The sequence below is a fragment of the Panthera leo genome, chromosome A2 (assembly GCF_018350215.1).
Source record: "Panthera leo isolate Ple1 chromosome A2, P.leo_Ple1_pat1.1, whole genome shotgun sequence".
Lineage (NCBI taxonomy): Eukaryota > Metazoa > Chordata > Mammalia > Carnivora > Felidae > Panthera > Panthera leo.
The window spans coordinates 57,936,994-57,955,080 of NC_056680.1; the positions used below are offsets into that span (position 1 = coordinate 57,936,994).

At 52.1% G+C, this 18,087-nt stretch overlaps 1 protein-coding gene across 7 annotated transcripts in view; it reads left to right on the top strand.

The window, feature by feature from the left end:
- The window catches only part of MGLL (monoglyceride lipase), a 245,416-nt gene that overhangs the window by 212,516 nt on the left and 14,813 nt on the right, over positions 1 to 18,087 (top strand). For all 7 annotated transcript variants that reach the window (XM_042912516.1, XM_042912481.1, XM_042912492.1 and 4 more), the window contains 3 exons: positions 1,104 to 1,240; positions 2,561 to 2,671; positions 13,551 to 13,640. In XM_042912516.1, the coding sequence (XP_042768450.1) occupies positions 1,104 to 1,240; positions 2,561 to 2,671; positions 13,551 to 13,640 (338 nt within the window). The remainder of the gene's footprint in view (positions 1 to 1,103; positions 1,241 to 2,560; positions 2,672 to 13,550; positions 13,641 to 18,087) is intronic.

Here is an 18,087-nt window from a genome sequence, read left to right on the forward strand (position 1 = left end):
AAAGTTAAGATGGTACATTTTGTGTTATGTATATTTTACACCATAAAAAAATAAAAATGAATATAAGAAGGGAGAAAAAATTCTCAGAGGGGCAAGAGAGTAGAGGGTGCCACTGAGCAGGTGACAGAGCTGGTGTGCAGCAACCCCGCGTGCCTGCCCCCGGCGGTGGGGCCAGGACACCAGGGCCAGGGATTCATGGCAGTAAGTCCCTACCCTTTCCATCTGTGAAATGGGTGCTGCTATCATTATTACCACGACAGGTGCCTTGCAGAGGTGGCAGGAAGGGTTTGGGCAGATACCCTGGCTGTGTGGCCCCTGTTCTTTTTTGTGATTTTCAAATACTTGCATCAGTGGCTTTCAGCCTGAATAAGGAAGCCGTGGCAGCAAGCAAGCTGTTTCTATAGCGACTGATGTCCTTCAGAGAGGGAAAACGTGGAGAGACCCTAAGAAAAGAACAAGGGGGAACGAACAGCCCAGAAACGTGGCAGATAATAAAACCCAGGAGGAATGCACTGTGACCTAGTTTTCCTGCGGTTTCGTCGAGATTTCTGGCAAGTGCACCTGACTATTTCATCCTAACGCATATCTGTCATGTTAGCGTCACTGAAAGCTGTAAAGTGAGGTGACAGGATGCAACACTTTACCTGGTGAAAGGCTAACACTGAAACACAACTGTGAGGATTAAGAAAGTGGGAAAACCCCAGAAAATTCCGAGCCCCATCAATCTTAGTCCCGGCCACTTGGTGGAAGATCGGGCCTGGTGAGACTTGGTGCACCTGTCCTTTTCTTTTTTCCTTGGAAACAAGGAAAGCGTCCTGGCCGCACGGGCCGGCTTTGTGCACTGGCTCGTCACTTCCTGGTCGTGTGATCTTGGGCAGGTTCCTTAACCATTGTGTGCTTCAACTTGCTAAGCTGTAAAATGGGGAGAGGATTCCCACGTCGGACAGCGGTTGCAAAGAAAGGATTCAAGGGGCGGGGGCAGGGGGTGACCCATTCAGGTCCTCGGTAAAGAGCGGCTGGTAACTCCTGTGGGGAAGTCACTGAGCTTGGGCTTTGTCAGCCTCCCGGTAACTGTGGTTCTCTCGTCTCCCTTTCCCTTCCAGTTGGCCATGGACAGAGCGAAGGGGAGAGGATGGTAGTGTCCGACTTCCACGTTTTCATCAGGGATGTGCTACAGCACGTGGATATCATGCAGAAAGACTACCCGGGGCTCCCTGTGTTCCTGCTGGGCCACTCCATGGTAAGGAGAGCACAGGAAGACCCGGCCCAGGTCAAGCTGGATCCCCAGCCTGGGGTGTGAGGTGTGATAACCCAGTGATGGAGAAGAGGCAGCCCCACCTCCCCACCCCGGGTGCTCTCTGCCTTGCCGGCACGTCTGCCTCTGCATGCCCTGTACTTGGAGTTCCCGGGAAATTTAGTGCTTAGGACGGACCAGGGCAGAATCCTGGAGACAGCCCCAGACAGAGCTGTCAGGGGCCCCTTCCTTCCCATCAGGGCCCAAGGCTCCAAGAGGCTGCCTGCCAGTCCTCACTGAGGACCTCTGGTGTGGGACCTCTCAGGAAACCAGTGTTTCTTCCGAGCTCTGTTGGCCCCTCAGTGCCATTTCACAGGGAGGCCCCCCAAGGGCCCTTCTCCCCACAGACCCACTTCTCAGAACGGGGCTGCCTCGTGGGTCAGTGAGAAGCACAGGGGAAGCTCCCTGACCCCGTGTTCCTGCCCCAGCTTGTACAGCACAGATGGGAACTAGGGACATAGTCTCCTCAGGGAGACAGTTCCTTAAAAGTCACCCAGAATCCTTTTAATCTTTCAAATGTGTAAAATCCTCTAAGAATCAACCAAGTGTCATCTTTAAATCCGTGGTCCTCAAATTGGTGGCCCCAAGGGCACAACCTGACACATTGGCTGGCAGAGAACTCTGAACTGATCCAATTTGGATGTGGGGTAGAGCGGGGGACTTTTCACTCTGCGGCAGGGATGCTGCCCCTTCATCACAGCCCGTCTTGCTTCCGACGTTTGTTACCTACCTGGGTTCTATAAGCATTTGCAACTTCAGCTCTTGGTTCCAGTTACCCTCAACATCAGCAAACAACCAAGACCTCATGATTTCAGCACCATTCGTGTTCACTAAGTATTTTTCTTCGAACCTAATCTAAATTTCTGGGACCTTTACTGAACCAGGAAGAGAGGGGGAAAAAAAAAAGTATCGTGATCTCTTCTTCTAATCAGATCACAAAAACACAGATCTCATATTAAGCCTGACGGAATGGCTGAATTGGGGGTCTGCCAGCTTTTGGCTTGAAACGAAGTAGGAATGTGTTATTTAACTTGCAGCCCACAAGCAGGAACCTTATTTATATCTCTCTGAAATGTTTGCTCTTGGAAAACCCAGAGAAAAAAACATGTGTAATAAAATAATTGCAGATCCAGTTTATCCAACATTCCATGGTGTCTATTCCAAGGTAGACCTCGTCAGGGCTCCGGGCCAGGACTTAGCTCAGGATGGTGCTCCTTAGAGACATGTGTGCTGGTGAAAGCAGCCTCCGTGCATTTTCCTTTGCAGGGAGGTGCCATCACCATCCTTACGGCCGCAGAGAGACCGGGCCTCTTCTCCGGCATGGTCCTCATTTCGCCTTTGGTTCTTGCCAGTCCTGAGTCTGCAACAACTTTCAAGGTAAATGGATTTCCAGTTCTGTGCCAGTCCTGCACTTCTGGGGACCCGGAGCGTCCACTGATTAGCTAGAGTCTGGGGAGAAGGGCTGAAGTCCGTTCTTGGATGTCATGCACTACGGGGTGAAGGTGGGGACACATATCAAACGCTGTTGCCACTGGGGTTCTGGATTTTCTAAAGTCAGGTGTGGTTTTTTTCCAAGAGACAAAATTTGAAAAATGAGTTCCTGTTTGCACATATTTTACTGGTGAGAGTTAAAAAGAGAAAAGGGGACACACGTGTTAGGAATCCAGCCAAATAACCTTTGTTGACAAGTCAAGTGCCAGGCTCAAGCTGATTTTCACTGAATATTTACCAACTTCAACCAAAAGTGCATGGTGAGTGGACTTGCAGGCAATTTGGAATTGTAACATAGAGGTGTATTCACTGTGGCTCTGCTCCAGCCCAGAGCATCTTTCCCTCTGACTCTAATGATTCATTGCTTTGTTTCATCCATCACTTTGTTTTTCTGGTCATACTGTTACACAGTGGTACACAGGTATATGTTCTTGGATTCTGGGGCTTTGACCTACTGTGACGAGGCAAGTGAGCTGACAAATACAGGTGACCCTTGAACAACGGGAATGAACTACGTGGGCCCACTTACACAGAGATGTTTTTTCGATAAACATAACACTGTACTGTTAATATATTTTACCTTCCTTACGACTTTCTTACCAACATTATTTCTCTAGCTTACTTTATTGTAAGGATATAGCATGTAATACATAGAACATACAAGATATGTGTTAATCAACTGTTTACGTTATTGGTGAGGCTTCCCGTCAACATTAGGCTATTAGTAGTTAAGTTTTGGGCAAGTCAAAGTTACACACAATTTTAAACTGGACGGGGGGTGCGGCGCCCCCAGCCCTCGAATTGTTCAAGGGTCAACTGTACCACCTAGAGGTAGAACAGGTGTTTTCTCTCCCTGAGAAAAGAGATGAAACCATTGTCTCAGCAGGACTGCTTGTTGGGAAGCTGGGGTGGGAATGTTATGGACCCACCTTTTGGGGGTTTAAGGAGAGCATAACTGAATGAGAGTGGAGAACCCAATCCTGTGGGTCCCAAGGAAAGGGTTGATCTCAGGTCAGCGCCCGGTGGGGCTGCTGCCTCCTGAGCCAGTTGTCGGACTCTCAAAGGGCTTGAAGGGAGGGGTGAGGGGTCACGAGTCCATGGGGGACTGGGCAGCCATCAGCCCACAGCTTAACCCTACTTTCCCTGGCCTCACAGTCAAATGACAGCAGGGCCATTTAAATAATCGCCTTAGCTCTGATGCCTGCAATATTCTCCTGAGGACCCAGGCCAGGGAGCACAGTACAGGGAATGAAACCTTATAAAAATGTTTTCAAAGTGTTGCCTCCAGCCCACAGCCAGAGATGGGTTGGGAGGTCCCGTGTACAGGCTTTTGGTTAGATACAGAAAAACATCACCAATATGAAATGGGGACAGGCTAAGCAAGAGAGAAACCTGAAACTATCTGATAGTTTAACCAGAGAACAATGATTTACTCAATTTGCTGAAGAATAGAATTTTACTCCATTGTAAGGAAATCGCCACCCACTTACTGAAGTCAACTATGGTGAGTAAATTTCAGTGCTGTGTGAGAGGACAGCAGTGGAGGCAGAAGCCACCCCGGCGTGGAAAGAAATAAAGGTAATTCACAGAACCACAGGGAACGAACGCACAGATGGGCTACTTCCCGGTCATTTCAACACGCAAGAGGAGGCATGACCTCCTGGACAGCTCCTGCCAGGATTGTAACTCGAGGCCAAATCACTCAAGGGTCCTTGTCCAAGTAGAATAAGCAAGATCAGGATCACAGAGGAGCTGCATCCACGTGGTGTAATCCAGGAAGATTTACTCAGTTCACTGAGTGTCAAACATGTGCTGTCCTGTGCTGTCCCAGGCGCTAGGGAGAGGTCGCGACCTTGTTCTGTGAACAGGGAACACTGAGGCTGGCGCAGGGTGAGTGACTCCCCAGGATCACACAGCTTGTGTGATTGATTTGAATCCGGGGTTGTCCATTCTCCATCTAGGATGTTTCCCCACGGAAGAAAATAGGCGTGTTCTGCCGTGGATGTTTTCCCTTAGAGACATGCTGGAGAGCGTGGGGCTTTCTGGATACAGTGCACAAGGGGGTCATGGTAGCAGGGCCCGGAGGTGGGCCACAAGGCTTCCTCTCGGAGTCACTGGAGGAGCTGGAACTTCTGGGCAAGGCCACCGCCGTGACCTCTCCGAGCCCTGTGCTAATAGATCACCTTGTCACATCAGGAGCCAGCCATCCCTGGGGGGTGCTGGTCTCCTCTTATTAACCGAGACAAATTGGATTTCTTGTTGCCCCCAGACCTAAGGACACATCCTCCCCACCATGAAATCTGTTGCTGCCCCTGGGTCTTGGGCAATTTTGGCTGACGGATTCTGTGATTCATTTGCCTACCCACCCCCAGATGACTTGATTACCCCGCACACATCTAGTCTTGTCTGACAACCTTCCTGAAAGAGTTTAGGAGAATCTCTGTTTAAAATTTAAACATCGTTAGAATATCACATTCATATACTTCAAACTTTGAAAGATGAGGCTATGCAGCAAGCAGTCTCCCGGCCCAGGGGAGGCAGACAGCCCGAGTGTCCACCTCTGCCCACACACCCTCCATTCGTTCCTGTGTTTCACACAGATGAGAATACACCTCTCTGTGCTTTCTGTTGGCTTTGTTCTTTTGGTTTGCTTTTTTGTTTTTGTGGGTTTGGCTTTAATTTGGTTGTTTTACTTAGCGATACCTGTGTGGCTCCTTCCCCATCAGGTTTAAGGAGAAGAGCTCGGGATAGGTCCTGGGTTGGGTGAGGTCTGTGTGTTCTAACAAGTTCTCAGACACCACCCCCACCTGAGAAAACTGAGGCAGAGGAGCGGGCTTCCCAGGGCCAAGTCCTGGCCTCATGCCTCCTCTCCCAGAGCTCAGCCCGTGGACTGTTCCAAGGATTTATTTGATGGCACCAAACTCCTGCTGGAGAGATTCGCAAAAGCATCAAAGCAGGCAGCATGAGGCATCCGAGTCTTTGAGTATAGACAGGCATGTGGGAGATGACAGCCCCACCCCCTGGAATGTAAGAGCACTAGATCCCCCTGCCAGATACCCCCCCACACACACACCGGACCCTGCACACATCTGGGTCTTACCTCTGTGTTCCCTTTTCAACAAGCTGGGGTATATTTGGCCTGGAGAACAGACAAGGAGGACAGAGGCTTCTGGCCCCCAAACACTGTCTGTGTTTAGAATGTGGTTGCATAAGGGAAGTAACAGCGGGAGAAATTTGGACACAACATCCAGTGTATCAGAATGAGTCTCGGCTGCTTATGAGGCCATTTCATGGGGATGGGCTCCATATCCCAGACCCTGGGGGCATTAGGGCTGGAGTCGTTCCTGGGTATAGAGGTGAAACCCTTGACTGCCCAGCTAGTAGGGTGTGTGAGCTAGAGTTGGACGTCCTCACTTGGCCTTGCCCTGGGATAGCAGGCAGCAACGTGGGACAGATCACAGAGCCATTCCCTTCTCTGGGAGCGGGGGACACCCCAAATCCCCCTGGGCAGTGCCTAGGGTCGGGACAGGGGCTCAGCCTGCCAGGAGGGTAATCTTGTAAATGATCTTCTCTGCTTCTTGCCTGGACGCTGTCCCTTGGGGTCCAGGGTCAGGGATGCAAGAACCGGTCCAATGCTTCCAGATGCTTCTACTCCCTGTCAGCCAGGGCACCTGGCCAAGTAGAGAGAAGAGGGCCGCTATGAACCTTGCACACGGTGCATGATTCGTATTATCTCATTTCCTTTCCGTCACCACCCAGTAAGGAGAGAAAACCATTCCCAATGTACAGACAAGGAAACGAGGCCAATTGTCTTGCTCAAGGTCAGCTTGTGCCCCAGCTCAGGCCAGAGAGCAAAGCAGGATGCTCCCTTTACCCCGAAACATGCCTAAGGTCAGCTTCCCTTGACTTTAGCCCAGTTCTCATCTGTTTTTAGTCACTAGGCTCCAAAAGGCCCTTGGGGGAGTGGAGGGACTGGGGATGGAGGGAAAAAGGGCAGGAGCATGGGAAATTGCCACTCTTTCAAGCATATTTAAAGTTAGATCCAGGGACCAGGACTTAAACTGTGGTCATGAACTGGCCCATGAATCTGGCAGCTACGAGGCACCTTGGGGAGTTGTTACCTCTCTCCTGTAGGTGCCTGCGCCTGTCGTAGCTGGGGTTCAGACTTCTAAAATATTTTTTTAACGTTTATTTATTTTTGAGACAGAGAGAGACAGAGCATGAACAGGGGAGGGTCAGAGAGAGAGGGAAACACAGCATCTGAAACAGGCTCCAGGCTCTAAACTGTCAGCACAGAGCCTGCTGCGGGGCTCGAACTCACGGACCACGAGATCATGACCTGAGCCAAAGTTGGATGCTTAACCGACTGAGCCATGGGGTTCAGACGTCTAAACACTTGGCATTCAAGGAATGAGTCATCTCCCCCCCGCCCCACATCTCTGGGGAGCCCCTGCTATGTGTCAGGCATTGGGCATTCAGCAGTGAACAGGTACTCGATCCTCCCCAGCTTGGCCTGCAGAAAAGGCACGGGACACTTTCTAGTCTTGGCGGGTCTGACAGTGCACTCCCTCCACCAAGAAATTCTGGGCCGACCCTTGCATGGGTGTCACCCTCACAAAAGACCTGGAGTTTTGGCCCCTTTTGCACAGGTCAACTTGCTGGAGCCACTTCAGAAGATAGTGATTACAATTCCCTCCCTCATGTCAAGTCTTTCACGGGCAGAAGCTTAAAAATGATCTTAGGGAGCCATTAAATCCTTTTGGATCAATAAAGGCATTTGTGCAAATCACTACTATTTAAAGTGATGGGCACTGCACTTAATCCAGGAATGCCCCAAGGGCATGTCAAGGCCCGGTGACACACTCTGGTCCCTCACTCATCAGGAGATGGGCCTCACTTCTGGGAGAGTTGTCCTTTTTTGTGGGTGCACTAACTTGGGGTTCTGGCCGTGACCGTGATGCCTGTGGCAAAGCTGCCAGTCACATACTTTTCCCGAAGTCTTCATTCTGAACAGCATCAGTAAGTGCTCTCTCTTTAGTCAACCAGCAAGGATTTGCTGAGCTTCTCCTGGGGCCAGAAAGCAGTGGGGCAGTTAGAGTTGAGCCCTGTGGGAACCAGGTTTTGGGTAACCCCCACAGCGGCCCTTAGAACTTTGTTTCATTGTCCCCATTTGAGAAATGGAGAAGCTGAGGACCACAGACTTTCTTGGTGATTCAGAACCAGAGTTCGAATCCAAATTTGCCTGGCTTCCAGTCTCCTGTTTCCAGGGCTGGGGTCTGATAACTTTGTGCCCATTATCTGTAGGTCCCGCCCCCCCCCCCCCCAGTTATCCTCCAGTGATGAGACTTGGGGTCCCTGCTAAACCAGCACCACTGGGGGCTCTAAGGTGGCACAAACCCGATTTCACCTGCGAGGGTCATTTTGTGGTGGGGAGCGGGGGGGATCTCACGTCAAGGAAGGTCGTCTGCAGTTGCCCCTCCCCTGAGCTGGATCCGAGGCTCTCTCCACACTCCCGCAGGGTTATCCGAAGAGCGTGGTTGAAATGGCAACGAGAGTGGTATTCTCTTCGATTTCAACTTCCTTTTGGGTGAGCCGCACCCCTCCCCGGCACCTCTGTCGGCTTCCTTTGCCTACCCTTGGAAGCAGGTGTGGGGCTCTCCCGGCTGACGGTGGAGGCTTAGGGAGCTCATGGTGGGAAGCAGCAGCAGCCTGGACAAAATTGATCCTCAGGGAGTGGGGTCTCTCAGGCTCTTTCCACCCCGACTGTCCTTACTCCGTGACCCTCCCTTACCTCATATGCCCTGCTCAGCCCTCCTGGCTTCCTGCGTCACCACAGTCAACCCACTGCCCCTGCTTATTAGTTCTTTCTGCCCCACCTCACACTTTCCTCCCCCCATTAGCCATTAGGCTAATGAAATAAACAACCCCTAAAAGAACAGCAGGGAAAGGGCATACCTTTTGCAACTGCTCAAAGCATCCTGCCCCTGCATCCTTCTCGGATGCCGGAGGGCAGGGGTGGGGGGAGGAAGAGGCTAAAGCACCTGATTCTTTTGGTTTTTGTGTTTTTTTTAAGCCATAGTATCGTCATCAAAAGATTTGCCTCTACCCAGTTTCGTCTTGTTAGAAATGTGGTTTGGAAGTTACCACACAGCTTTAGAAAAAGAGCTGAGGGTCAGGGCCATCCACACATCTCTGTCTTTCATCATAGCTCCTTCAAAAGGGCAGCGTACCCTTCAGAGATGTCTGTGTGGCACCCCCAACCCTGTCCTAACTGGAAGAAGACAAGAACACTTTCTCGACTCTGGCTGCATGCTGAAATCACCCAGGGAACTTAAAACACACACACACACACACACACACACACACACACACACACACACACACACACACACAATTATTGACGCCAGGGCCCCACCTCAGACTAATTCAATCAGAATCTCTCATGGTGGGGCCTGGGAAGAGGCATTCATGGTGCTTCCCTGAGACACAGCAGCTGCCAGCTTCCCAACCGCAGGGCACACAAGAACACCCTGGGGTCCGGTAAAAATGCAGACCTTGATCCGACAGGCCAGAGTCCCCAGGAGCTGTTGGTGCTGCTGGTCTGAGGACCACGCGTAGAGCAGGGAGGCCATGGAAAATCAGGAAGGGATAGGGCCGGATGGGGGCATCGCGCCCGCTACCAGTACGCTAATGGGACGGAAGGAACAGAGGGTTCAATCAAAGGTGCTACCTTCCTGGGAAAGCACGGTGCCACAAGTCACTTCAAGGGAATCCCTGAAGTCAAGTCTCCCTCCCTGAGCCTGCCCTTTGAATAGTGTGTCTGGCCCAGGCCTCTCCGCGGACTCTCTCTGGTGTTAACTCATACCTAGGGCTTAGCACTCTCCACACACCAAGCCCCTGCAGGGCTGAACAGAGAAAGGGTGGCAATATCTGTACCCTGCGTCCCTGGAGGTGTCTGCCCCCTCATCTGGGTCTGTGACCGAATCCCCAGTCCTCTTTGCTCCAGCACCAGTGTCTTCCATGGCACTCTACCCCTGGAGCTTTGTTGTCATGAGCTGGTCCTTTTAGGCACATTGGTCCATCCTGAGCCCACCAGCTCCAGCGCCCTCAGAGCGGCAAGAGGGGCCACTGCCCTGGGAGTCCTGGTGGAGGGAAGCATACGGCTAGACAGTCCAGTGGCCCAGCCTCCTCCAGTCCTGAGCCACGATATCATCATCCTGGCCGTGTCTCCCCGGCTCGTTCTTTGGGGGATCACGCCTTGGGCAGCTACAGGAGGAGGCGGTCTCCCCAGCATTTGGCTTATGGTACTCTGATGGGGGAGGAGCAGCGGCCAGCTGATCCGCCCTTAACTCTTTAGTTTCCTCCAGAGACCAAACCTTGGCATTGTCCATTTTGTGCAAAGCAAATACTTCCCCAGAAATGGCCTTCCTCTTTTTTGTTTTCTTTTTTTTCCCTACAACTCTGTTTTCCTAAAAGCTCTCTTTCGCTGCAGAAAGCCCTGTTAGGAGAAAGACAAGTGCTCGCTCGGAGAGAGGAGATAGAGTCCTTCCTGGCCCTCTTGTCCTCAGCCTTGTGAACCCAAAGCAAGGATGCTTCGAACCAGAGCCCTGCCTTTTCTGACCCTTGTCAAGCCTAAACTGTCAGCATCTTGTGCTGGAAATAAGGATCTTGGCATTTTGGAGTATAAATGTTTTGGTTTAAGAGGCACCAGTGGATGGGGCACCTGGTGGCTCAGCCGGTTGAGTGTCTGACTCTTGATTTCGGCTCGAGTCGTGGTCTCGTGGTTGTGAGATCGAGCCCAGCATTGGGCTCCATGCTGGCAGCACAGAGCCTGCTTGGGACTCTCTCTCTCTCTCTCTCTCTCTCTCTCTCCCTGCTCCTCCCCCACCCCCCCCCCTCAAAATAAATAAACTTAAAAAAAAAAAAAAGCACCAGTGGCAGGAGCACAGATTCAAAGATAAAGGTAAGTCTGTGTCTTCACCAATGGCTGGCATCTGTGTGCCCAGGTCCATGCAGAATCAGGTGACGGGCCACAAAGCATAAATTGTTGGCAAATGAGGAAGCTGGTGGTGGGCTTAGGAGCATTGGAATGTGTGTTGTGCAGTCTCTGTCCTTCACTTCTGTTGCAGGGTGGGTGCCAAGGTGCTGTGCCCCTGGCCCTTTTCCTGGCCACTGGCCATCTCCTCTGGGAACGGGTAGGAAACCGAATGGCAGAAAATCAGCGGTGTCTTTGAGAAGGCTGGGCCAGACCGGACAGGCACCCAGGCCAGACGTGTCTGGCCACTCCCAGGTGTGGCAGGGTCACACAGGGTCAACTGTCAGCCGTCCTGTCCATTCAGGGAGCTGCGTCCAGAGTCGCTGAGGACAGCAAAACATCTAGACGCCAGTTCTGCAAACTCTGGGAGGCACATTAAGTTCCGCCCTAATAATGTGGCCTTTGGGCCACTACTGCTGGAGGAAATAAGTCCTGGCAAGTCCACCCTTCCAAAGCACCAGGAGCCCAGTGAACACAGCCCATCACCTCCCTGCCTGTGGCAGTCACCCCTTATCTGCTGTGGTTTCTGTGCATTGAAACATGTGTTTAACCTTTGAAAGCACAGATCCCAGCTCCTGAATTTAGACTCCCTGGGGGACCTCCAGTTCCTGGAGCTCATAGACATTGGGTCCGTGTTTAGAAACACCCAAACTCTCTCCTTCCTCAGAGCCCCCAGAGCTCTGTCCAAGCCCTCCTGGTCCTGTGCGTGTCCATGGAGCTGACCCACAGCCCCACCTATCTCTTGACCCTACCCAACGGGTCATGTCCATTCCATGAGGCTGCAGACTGTGTGGCTGAGCACTTACCCAGGGCTCCCAGTTGGATTTCCTTGTATCGCTACACTAGACTGTCACAAGTTGGCTCAGGGCTTGGCGTAGTGCCTGGCATGTGGATGGCGGTGAGTTGACATGCATGGGGTTTGCTGGCCTGGACACCAGGCGTGGGGTGCAGGAAGCCAGGCTGGTCTTGGAGGCAGCGAGTTGCCATCCTTGACTGAAACGCAGAGAGCTGACCGTGTGGATTTCACAGTAGTGTCACACAGAGTCCTTAGGACCAGAGCCCTTTTTGCTTCTGTGCCTGATCCCTGGCCGTCTGACAGACCGTGTGAGGTTATATCCTGCTCGTACAGCCTGAGGACATAGGATGTTTTAATCCTTTTTTTTTAAGGTTTTATTTATTTTGAGATAGGGAGCGTGAGTAGGGGAGGGGCAGAGAGAGAAGGGGGAGAGAGAATCCCAAGGAGGCTCCACGCTGTCAGCGCAGAGCCCGACGAGGGGCTCGATCTCAGGAGCTGTGAGATCATGACCTGAGCGGGAGTCGGATGCTCAACCGACGGAGCCACCCAGGCGCCCCCATAGGACGTTTTGTAGTTCTGAGTGTTAAGGGGGTTGAGGAGCACAGCCCCCGTGTCGGCACAGGGAGTCTCAGTGGCCGCTGTTTGGGGTCATGCACAGGCAAGGTTAGACCACCAGTTACATTTGTACAGACAGAGATAGAATAATGAAGGGCAGGGACATGAAAGGAAAGAGTGGTCTGGCTCAGGCCCTCACCCCCATCCCAGCTGACCGCGTGGTGTGGGGCTTAGCCTGTTTCCTTATCTGTTAAATGAGGATGAACCTTGACCTCATGGCGTCTGTCAGGATTGAAAGACCGAGCGCCTAGAGCTGTGTGCCACACACCAAAGATTGCCACTCGGCAGATGTTAGCACCCTTGCCCTCATCGAGGGCACAAAGGGCCATCGCTCCTTAGATCCGTGATGTGTGCCTTCGACACAGACCGAGAATTCACCACTCGCCACCTTCCCTGCCGTCCTGATTTCAGCGTTTCACAGCTCGCTTGTGGGATCGCACCTTTCACCCCTGAGTGTCTGTGCACCACGCAGAAATGAGAACGGCCCCCCTCTCTCTGCAGGCAGACATGTGACATCAGGCTCACACTGTTCCTGGGTAAACACCAGATCCTGCAGGAGAGATGGGGTGGGGAGGGAGGATTGTACCCACATCGGGGTCAAGTTCAGGGAGCATGGATTAAGCACCTACTGAGTGCCTGGTGCTTCGGCACACAGTGGTCCTCTGGGGGGAGCACCATTAGCAGCTAAGGAAACAGAGGGTCTGTGATGTTCAGATCTCGTGCCTGAGTGCACAAGACAGCACAGCCAGGGATCAGATCAGGTCTCTTTCCCTCTGCCATGCTTCTCCTAATCAGGCTGGTTAGCCATTTCTGTTTCCCTCCGGGAGAAACCAAGGCAGTCAACAGATTCTTTTTGATCAGAGCAGTTTCCTCCAGGGCCTTCTGAGCTATCCTGCCTCACAGGTGATCTGGGTGATTCTGCTCCTGCTTTGTATTTTTAGGATCCCCAGAGAAGGGACTCATGCAGAAGAACTCAGCTAGGCAGCTCCTGCAAAGAATTCAAAATTACAACGGGTGGATGACTGTGGGGAGGGTGACCGCACAGGATCCGGAGCAGGCAAAAATTAGACACGGCGTTCCTACCGTCAGCCATGGTGGCCTGCCTCCCGCCCTGCTCACCCACGGCAGATCCGAGCCAGACTAACTAGAGGCTGGCTGAATCAGAGCAGGGGCAGTCCTAGGGTGTTGAGCCTTGGGAAGCGAACCTGGCTGATGTTCAGCTTGGGCGTCACTTTCCTTAATTTATCGTAAACTGTCCCGTGGGCAGAGCTGGGCACGGATCCCGCTGAGCTCACACCCTTGTTTTCCTTTCCCGCCAGGTCTTTGCTGCGAAAGTTCTCAACCTTGTCCTGCCAAACATGTCCCTGGGCCCAATCGACTCCAGCATGCTCTCTCGGAATAAGACGGAGGTGAGAGTGTTTCTGAAAACCTGGAGGGAGCCGAGGCTGGGGAGGGACTGAAGGCAGCAGCCCCCGGTTGGAAAAGCTGCGGGCTAGATCTGTCCGTGGCTTTCTGCCACCCTGTCACTGAGGCCCTTCATGAAATGATGGGGATATAGAGATGCGTGAGGTGCCATGTGGCATCAGGACTGGGTGGGAAAGGACAGGTGCTTGGGGTATCTGAGCTATGCCCTGAACATAAGGAGCAAACCGGAAGAAGTTGCATGAATCAGCCAGGGCTCTTGTGGCTGCAAGTGACAGAAACCCAAAGCAAAGTGATTCAAGCAAAAAGAAGGATTTATTGATGAATGGAACTAAAGGCTTTCAGGCATGGCTGGATCCAGGGGCTCAGAAGTCTTGTTCACCGTCTGTGGCTCCCCAGCTCTCATATCCCCTAGTTTGGCTTCATTCCCAGGCAAACTTTCCCCAAGTGGAAGCAGAGGGGGCCACCAGCAGCTTTCCTAAGCAACTGCAGCAGAAAGATAGACTGTTGCAAAGCCAACAAACCTGTCAGGGCTGATTGTTATTGGCTGACTGTCCAGCAAAAGGGGTGGTGTCAACCCCACCCGACTTCACGGACTCCGCATAGAGAAGGGCAATTTCTGGGGGGCCAATTGGGATGATGGTAGTAGATTGGATTCAGGCCAGGCCAAAAGTCATACGTCCGTGTGTTGGGAGGTGGGAGCTGGTGCAGGAGCTGAAGGGGGTTCAAGAGGAAGAGGGTTCCTGGTAGAGGTCACCGTGCCAGTGAAGTCCTCATTTGAAGGGAGGACAGCCCATTTACTGTGGTTCAGCCACAACACAGAGGGCAGCAGGTGAGCGGCAAGGGGTAAACTGAGGTCAGATCATAAGGCACGTCATGAACCCCTTCTCATGGGGGCCAACGCCCTGCCCGAAACACGTCACAGCCCCCCCAAGCAGAGCTGTGCTACTATTTTTAAAAGCAAAACCCGCCGAAAGAAGCCCAGGAAGAAAAGATAAGGTGGCCTTGAGAGACAGGGGCTGGGGGTTATGCCATCTGGTTGATGTCACCACCTCTGGGACCAGGCACCGAGGTCAGCAGGGACAAAAGGTCAAGGTCAACTCACGTGCCTGAGATACCGGGCCAGAGTGTGGTCCAAAACCCCAGAGATTTGGGTTGGTCTATTAAGGTTCAGCGAGCTGGCTCACTTCCCAGGTAGCTAAAGCCCAGCACCTTGCACCCTGCTTTTGATTGGGCCCTTGTGTTGTGTGCCAGGCTGGTGCTATGTGCCCTTCCAGCCACACGGCAGCCCCATGTTGCAGATGAGCAGACTGAGACTGGGCAGGTCCAGAGGACTTGCCTGGGCCCACCCACTGGAGGGGCTGGCCTGAGAGCTTAGGTGGGTGTGGTCCCCAACCTGCTCTGTCAGTGGGGGCAAGGACCCCTGTGGCTTATAGCCCGTGGACAGCAGGCAACCCTGGGCATCTGAAAGATACTGGAATTATCTTCAGGATTAAGCAAATCATTTTACCACTCTTCTGCCTAGTTTCCCCTCTTGCCTTAGGAATTTGAAATCATGGGATCATTGGCTCCCCGAGGACCCTGGAAAATAGAGCAGGGTGCTGTGGTATTCCAGTGGCTGTCCCTGAGACCTGAGCACCCAGACTCTAGTGTCATTATTAAATGTGACCTGCTGGCCCTCTCAGCCACTCAGAGGGTATGACTAACTGGGAACACTCCGTAATGTGTGGGAGGGAGAACTCTTGATCAAGAGTCTGGCTCCCAGGCCTCTGAGGGCCACCTGTTTATGAATGACACCAGTGAGAGACCCTAGGTGGCAGGGATGGGGAGGTACCTGTAAGATGTCATGGGGGTCCCATCCACCCAAGTTATCCACATTCCTTTGAAATTTTTAGTCTAATTTTTAAAATGTACAATGCCCCCCAAAGCCACATTTTGGGGCCAGATTTGACCCACCAGGATCAAAGAGTATTTGAGTAAAGAAAAGAAAATTTAGGGGCGCCTGGGTGGCTCCATTGGTTGGGCGTCCGACTTCGGCCCAGGTCATGATCCCACAGTTTGTGGGTTTAAGCCCTGCGTCGGGCTCTGTGCTGACAGCTCAGAGCCTGGAGCCTGCTTTGAATTCTGTGTCTCCCTCTCTCTCTGCCCCTTCCCTACTTACACTCTATCTCTCTCTGTCTCTCAAAAATAAATAAACATTGAAAAAAAAAGTAAAAAAAAAAAAGAAAAAATTTCAAAAGGCCAATCTATACAGTCAAAAGGCACCACTTTGGGACCCAGAAACACCAAAGTCAAACTCATGCTGCTTGGTTTAATCCTGATGTGCATGGGTGAGATCAACATTAACTCCATTTCACAGATAAGGAAACTGAGGCTCAGGGGTTACGAAGGGGTCTAATTTGTCCAAAGTGGCACACCTCACCAGGGCCAGAGCTGAACCCATCTGATTCAGAAGCCCATGCCTGGCTGCTTCCTTCCAGCTACTATTTACAGTCACTAAGTTCTTTTTCCTGTTTTACAGTCACTGGTGCCCACAACCCGTGTGGGGGGCCACTGCCCTGTGTGCAGGATTCACTTTGTGAGGGGATCCGAGGGGGCAGGGGCTCCTCCACCAGCAGGCATCCCGAATAATGGCTCTGGCTTGAATGTGCATTCTCTAGCAAAACCAATTATCTTTGCCTCTGCTGTGCTAGTACAACGAGAGACAGAGAGAAAGAGAGAGAAAGGGGACGTCCCCTTTGACATCTTTGAGATGAAACATCCAGGTGCAAATCCAAATTGTTTATCTTACCACCTGAAGGTACTTGGGCAAAAAAAGGAAGGAAAAAAAAAAAAAGATAACGAAGTGATTCCGAACCCTCTTTGTTTAAAAGTGGTAAATTTCGGAGCTTCTATCTCATTTTTGAAATAGTGGAAAATTCCATTGAAGGCCTTACAAAAGCCGGGAGTCGGGTGTGAACGTGGAGCCGGCACCCTTCATTTCTCAGGTTTCTGACCACTCAGACAAGAGAGGTGATTCTTTTTTCTTTTTTTTTAACGTTTTAATTATTTTTGAGACAGAGAGAGACAGAGCTTGAACAGGGGAGGGTCAGAGAGAGAGGGAGACACAGAATCTGAAACAGGCTGCGGGCTCTGAGCTGTCAGCACAGAGCCGGACGCAGGGCTCAAACTCGCAGACCGCGAGATCATGACCTGAGCTGAAGTCGGACGCTTAACCGACTGAGCCACCCAGGTGCCCCAGAGAGAGGTGATTCTTTAGAAACGCAGAAACATTTCCCTGCTGGGAAGCCTCCCAGGAAGGCAGGACTGTGGTCAGCCTGAAAGCTGGACTCCAGTTGGAATAAACAAGGAGCGAGCGGTTCCATTCCTCGGTGCAGAGAACCAGTCCCTCTGCTTGTCGCCACTCAGAGGCTCTCTTTGAACATTCTGCTGAGCCTTAAAAATAGCAACGCCCAGGGGGAAAATGTGTTCAGAAAAGGCACCTCCCCGGATCTAACATCAGGGTGTCTTCAGGCACATCTTTAGCTAAGATACTTCCCATGGAACCCTGCGGCTCTAAAAGCCCCAGAAAGAAAAGAAACGTTGGCCTGACAAGCTTACTATAAAGCAGGACCCGGTGGAAGGAGCCACGGGCTCTGGGAAGATTTGGAAGTCTGTCTCTGGGGAAGCAGGCTGGCTCTGTCGTTGGAATGTCAAAAGCACGGTGTTTGTGTGGGTTTTGCCCACCCAGGCCCGTTAGCATTACACCCCTCGCGAACCAACATCCCTCACGGCCACCAGCCCACGGAGGCACGGTCTCCCAGCGTGTGCAAAGCCTTCTGGGAATGAAGGCCGAAAATGCCTCGTGTTGTCTCAATACTGGCCAGTGCGTGACTGTCGTACCCTTCTTCTGTGTCAGACGCCCTAGCCCTTCTGTCCGGCCACATCTCCCAGAAGTCAGTCTTCTTACCAGTATTTGCATTTGTGGAAACTTGGGCCCAGAGAGGGCGAGTCACTTACCCAAGGACACGCAGCCACTAAGTAAGGGTTTGAGCCCAGATCGCTCCACTCTGAGCCAAGTGCCCTTGGCACTAAATTCCTGAGAACAAAGAAGTTGCCACTTGGGCATTTTTTATGTTTGTCTACATGGTTAGCATCCTTGGTCAGAACACTGGAGTGCTGCCATATATATTCATCATTCCGCCCTCAACAGTGGGTTCTTCAGAATGTGATGAATCCCTCCCACTCTGAGAAGCCTTGAATGTTCTAAATAGTTCTCAGGCCAAAGGCACTGGGGCAAGAGGTGAAAAGGGGAGGTGGCCGATGATCTCCTCCCACCCTGGAGCCCCCGATCGTCCCCCGACTGCACAGAGACAGAACGCACCGCTTTTTCTGAGCTCTGTCCTTCAGCCTGTGAACTGGTGGAGACTGGGAAAAGAAGTGGCTGCGATTCCG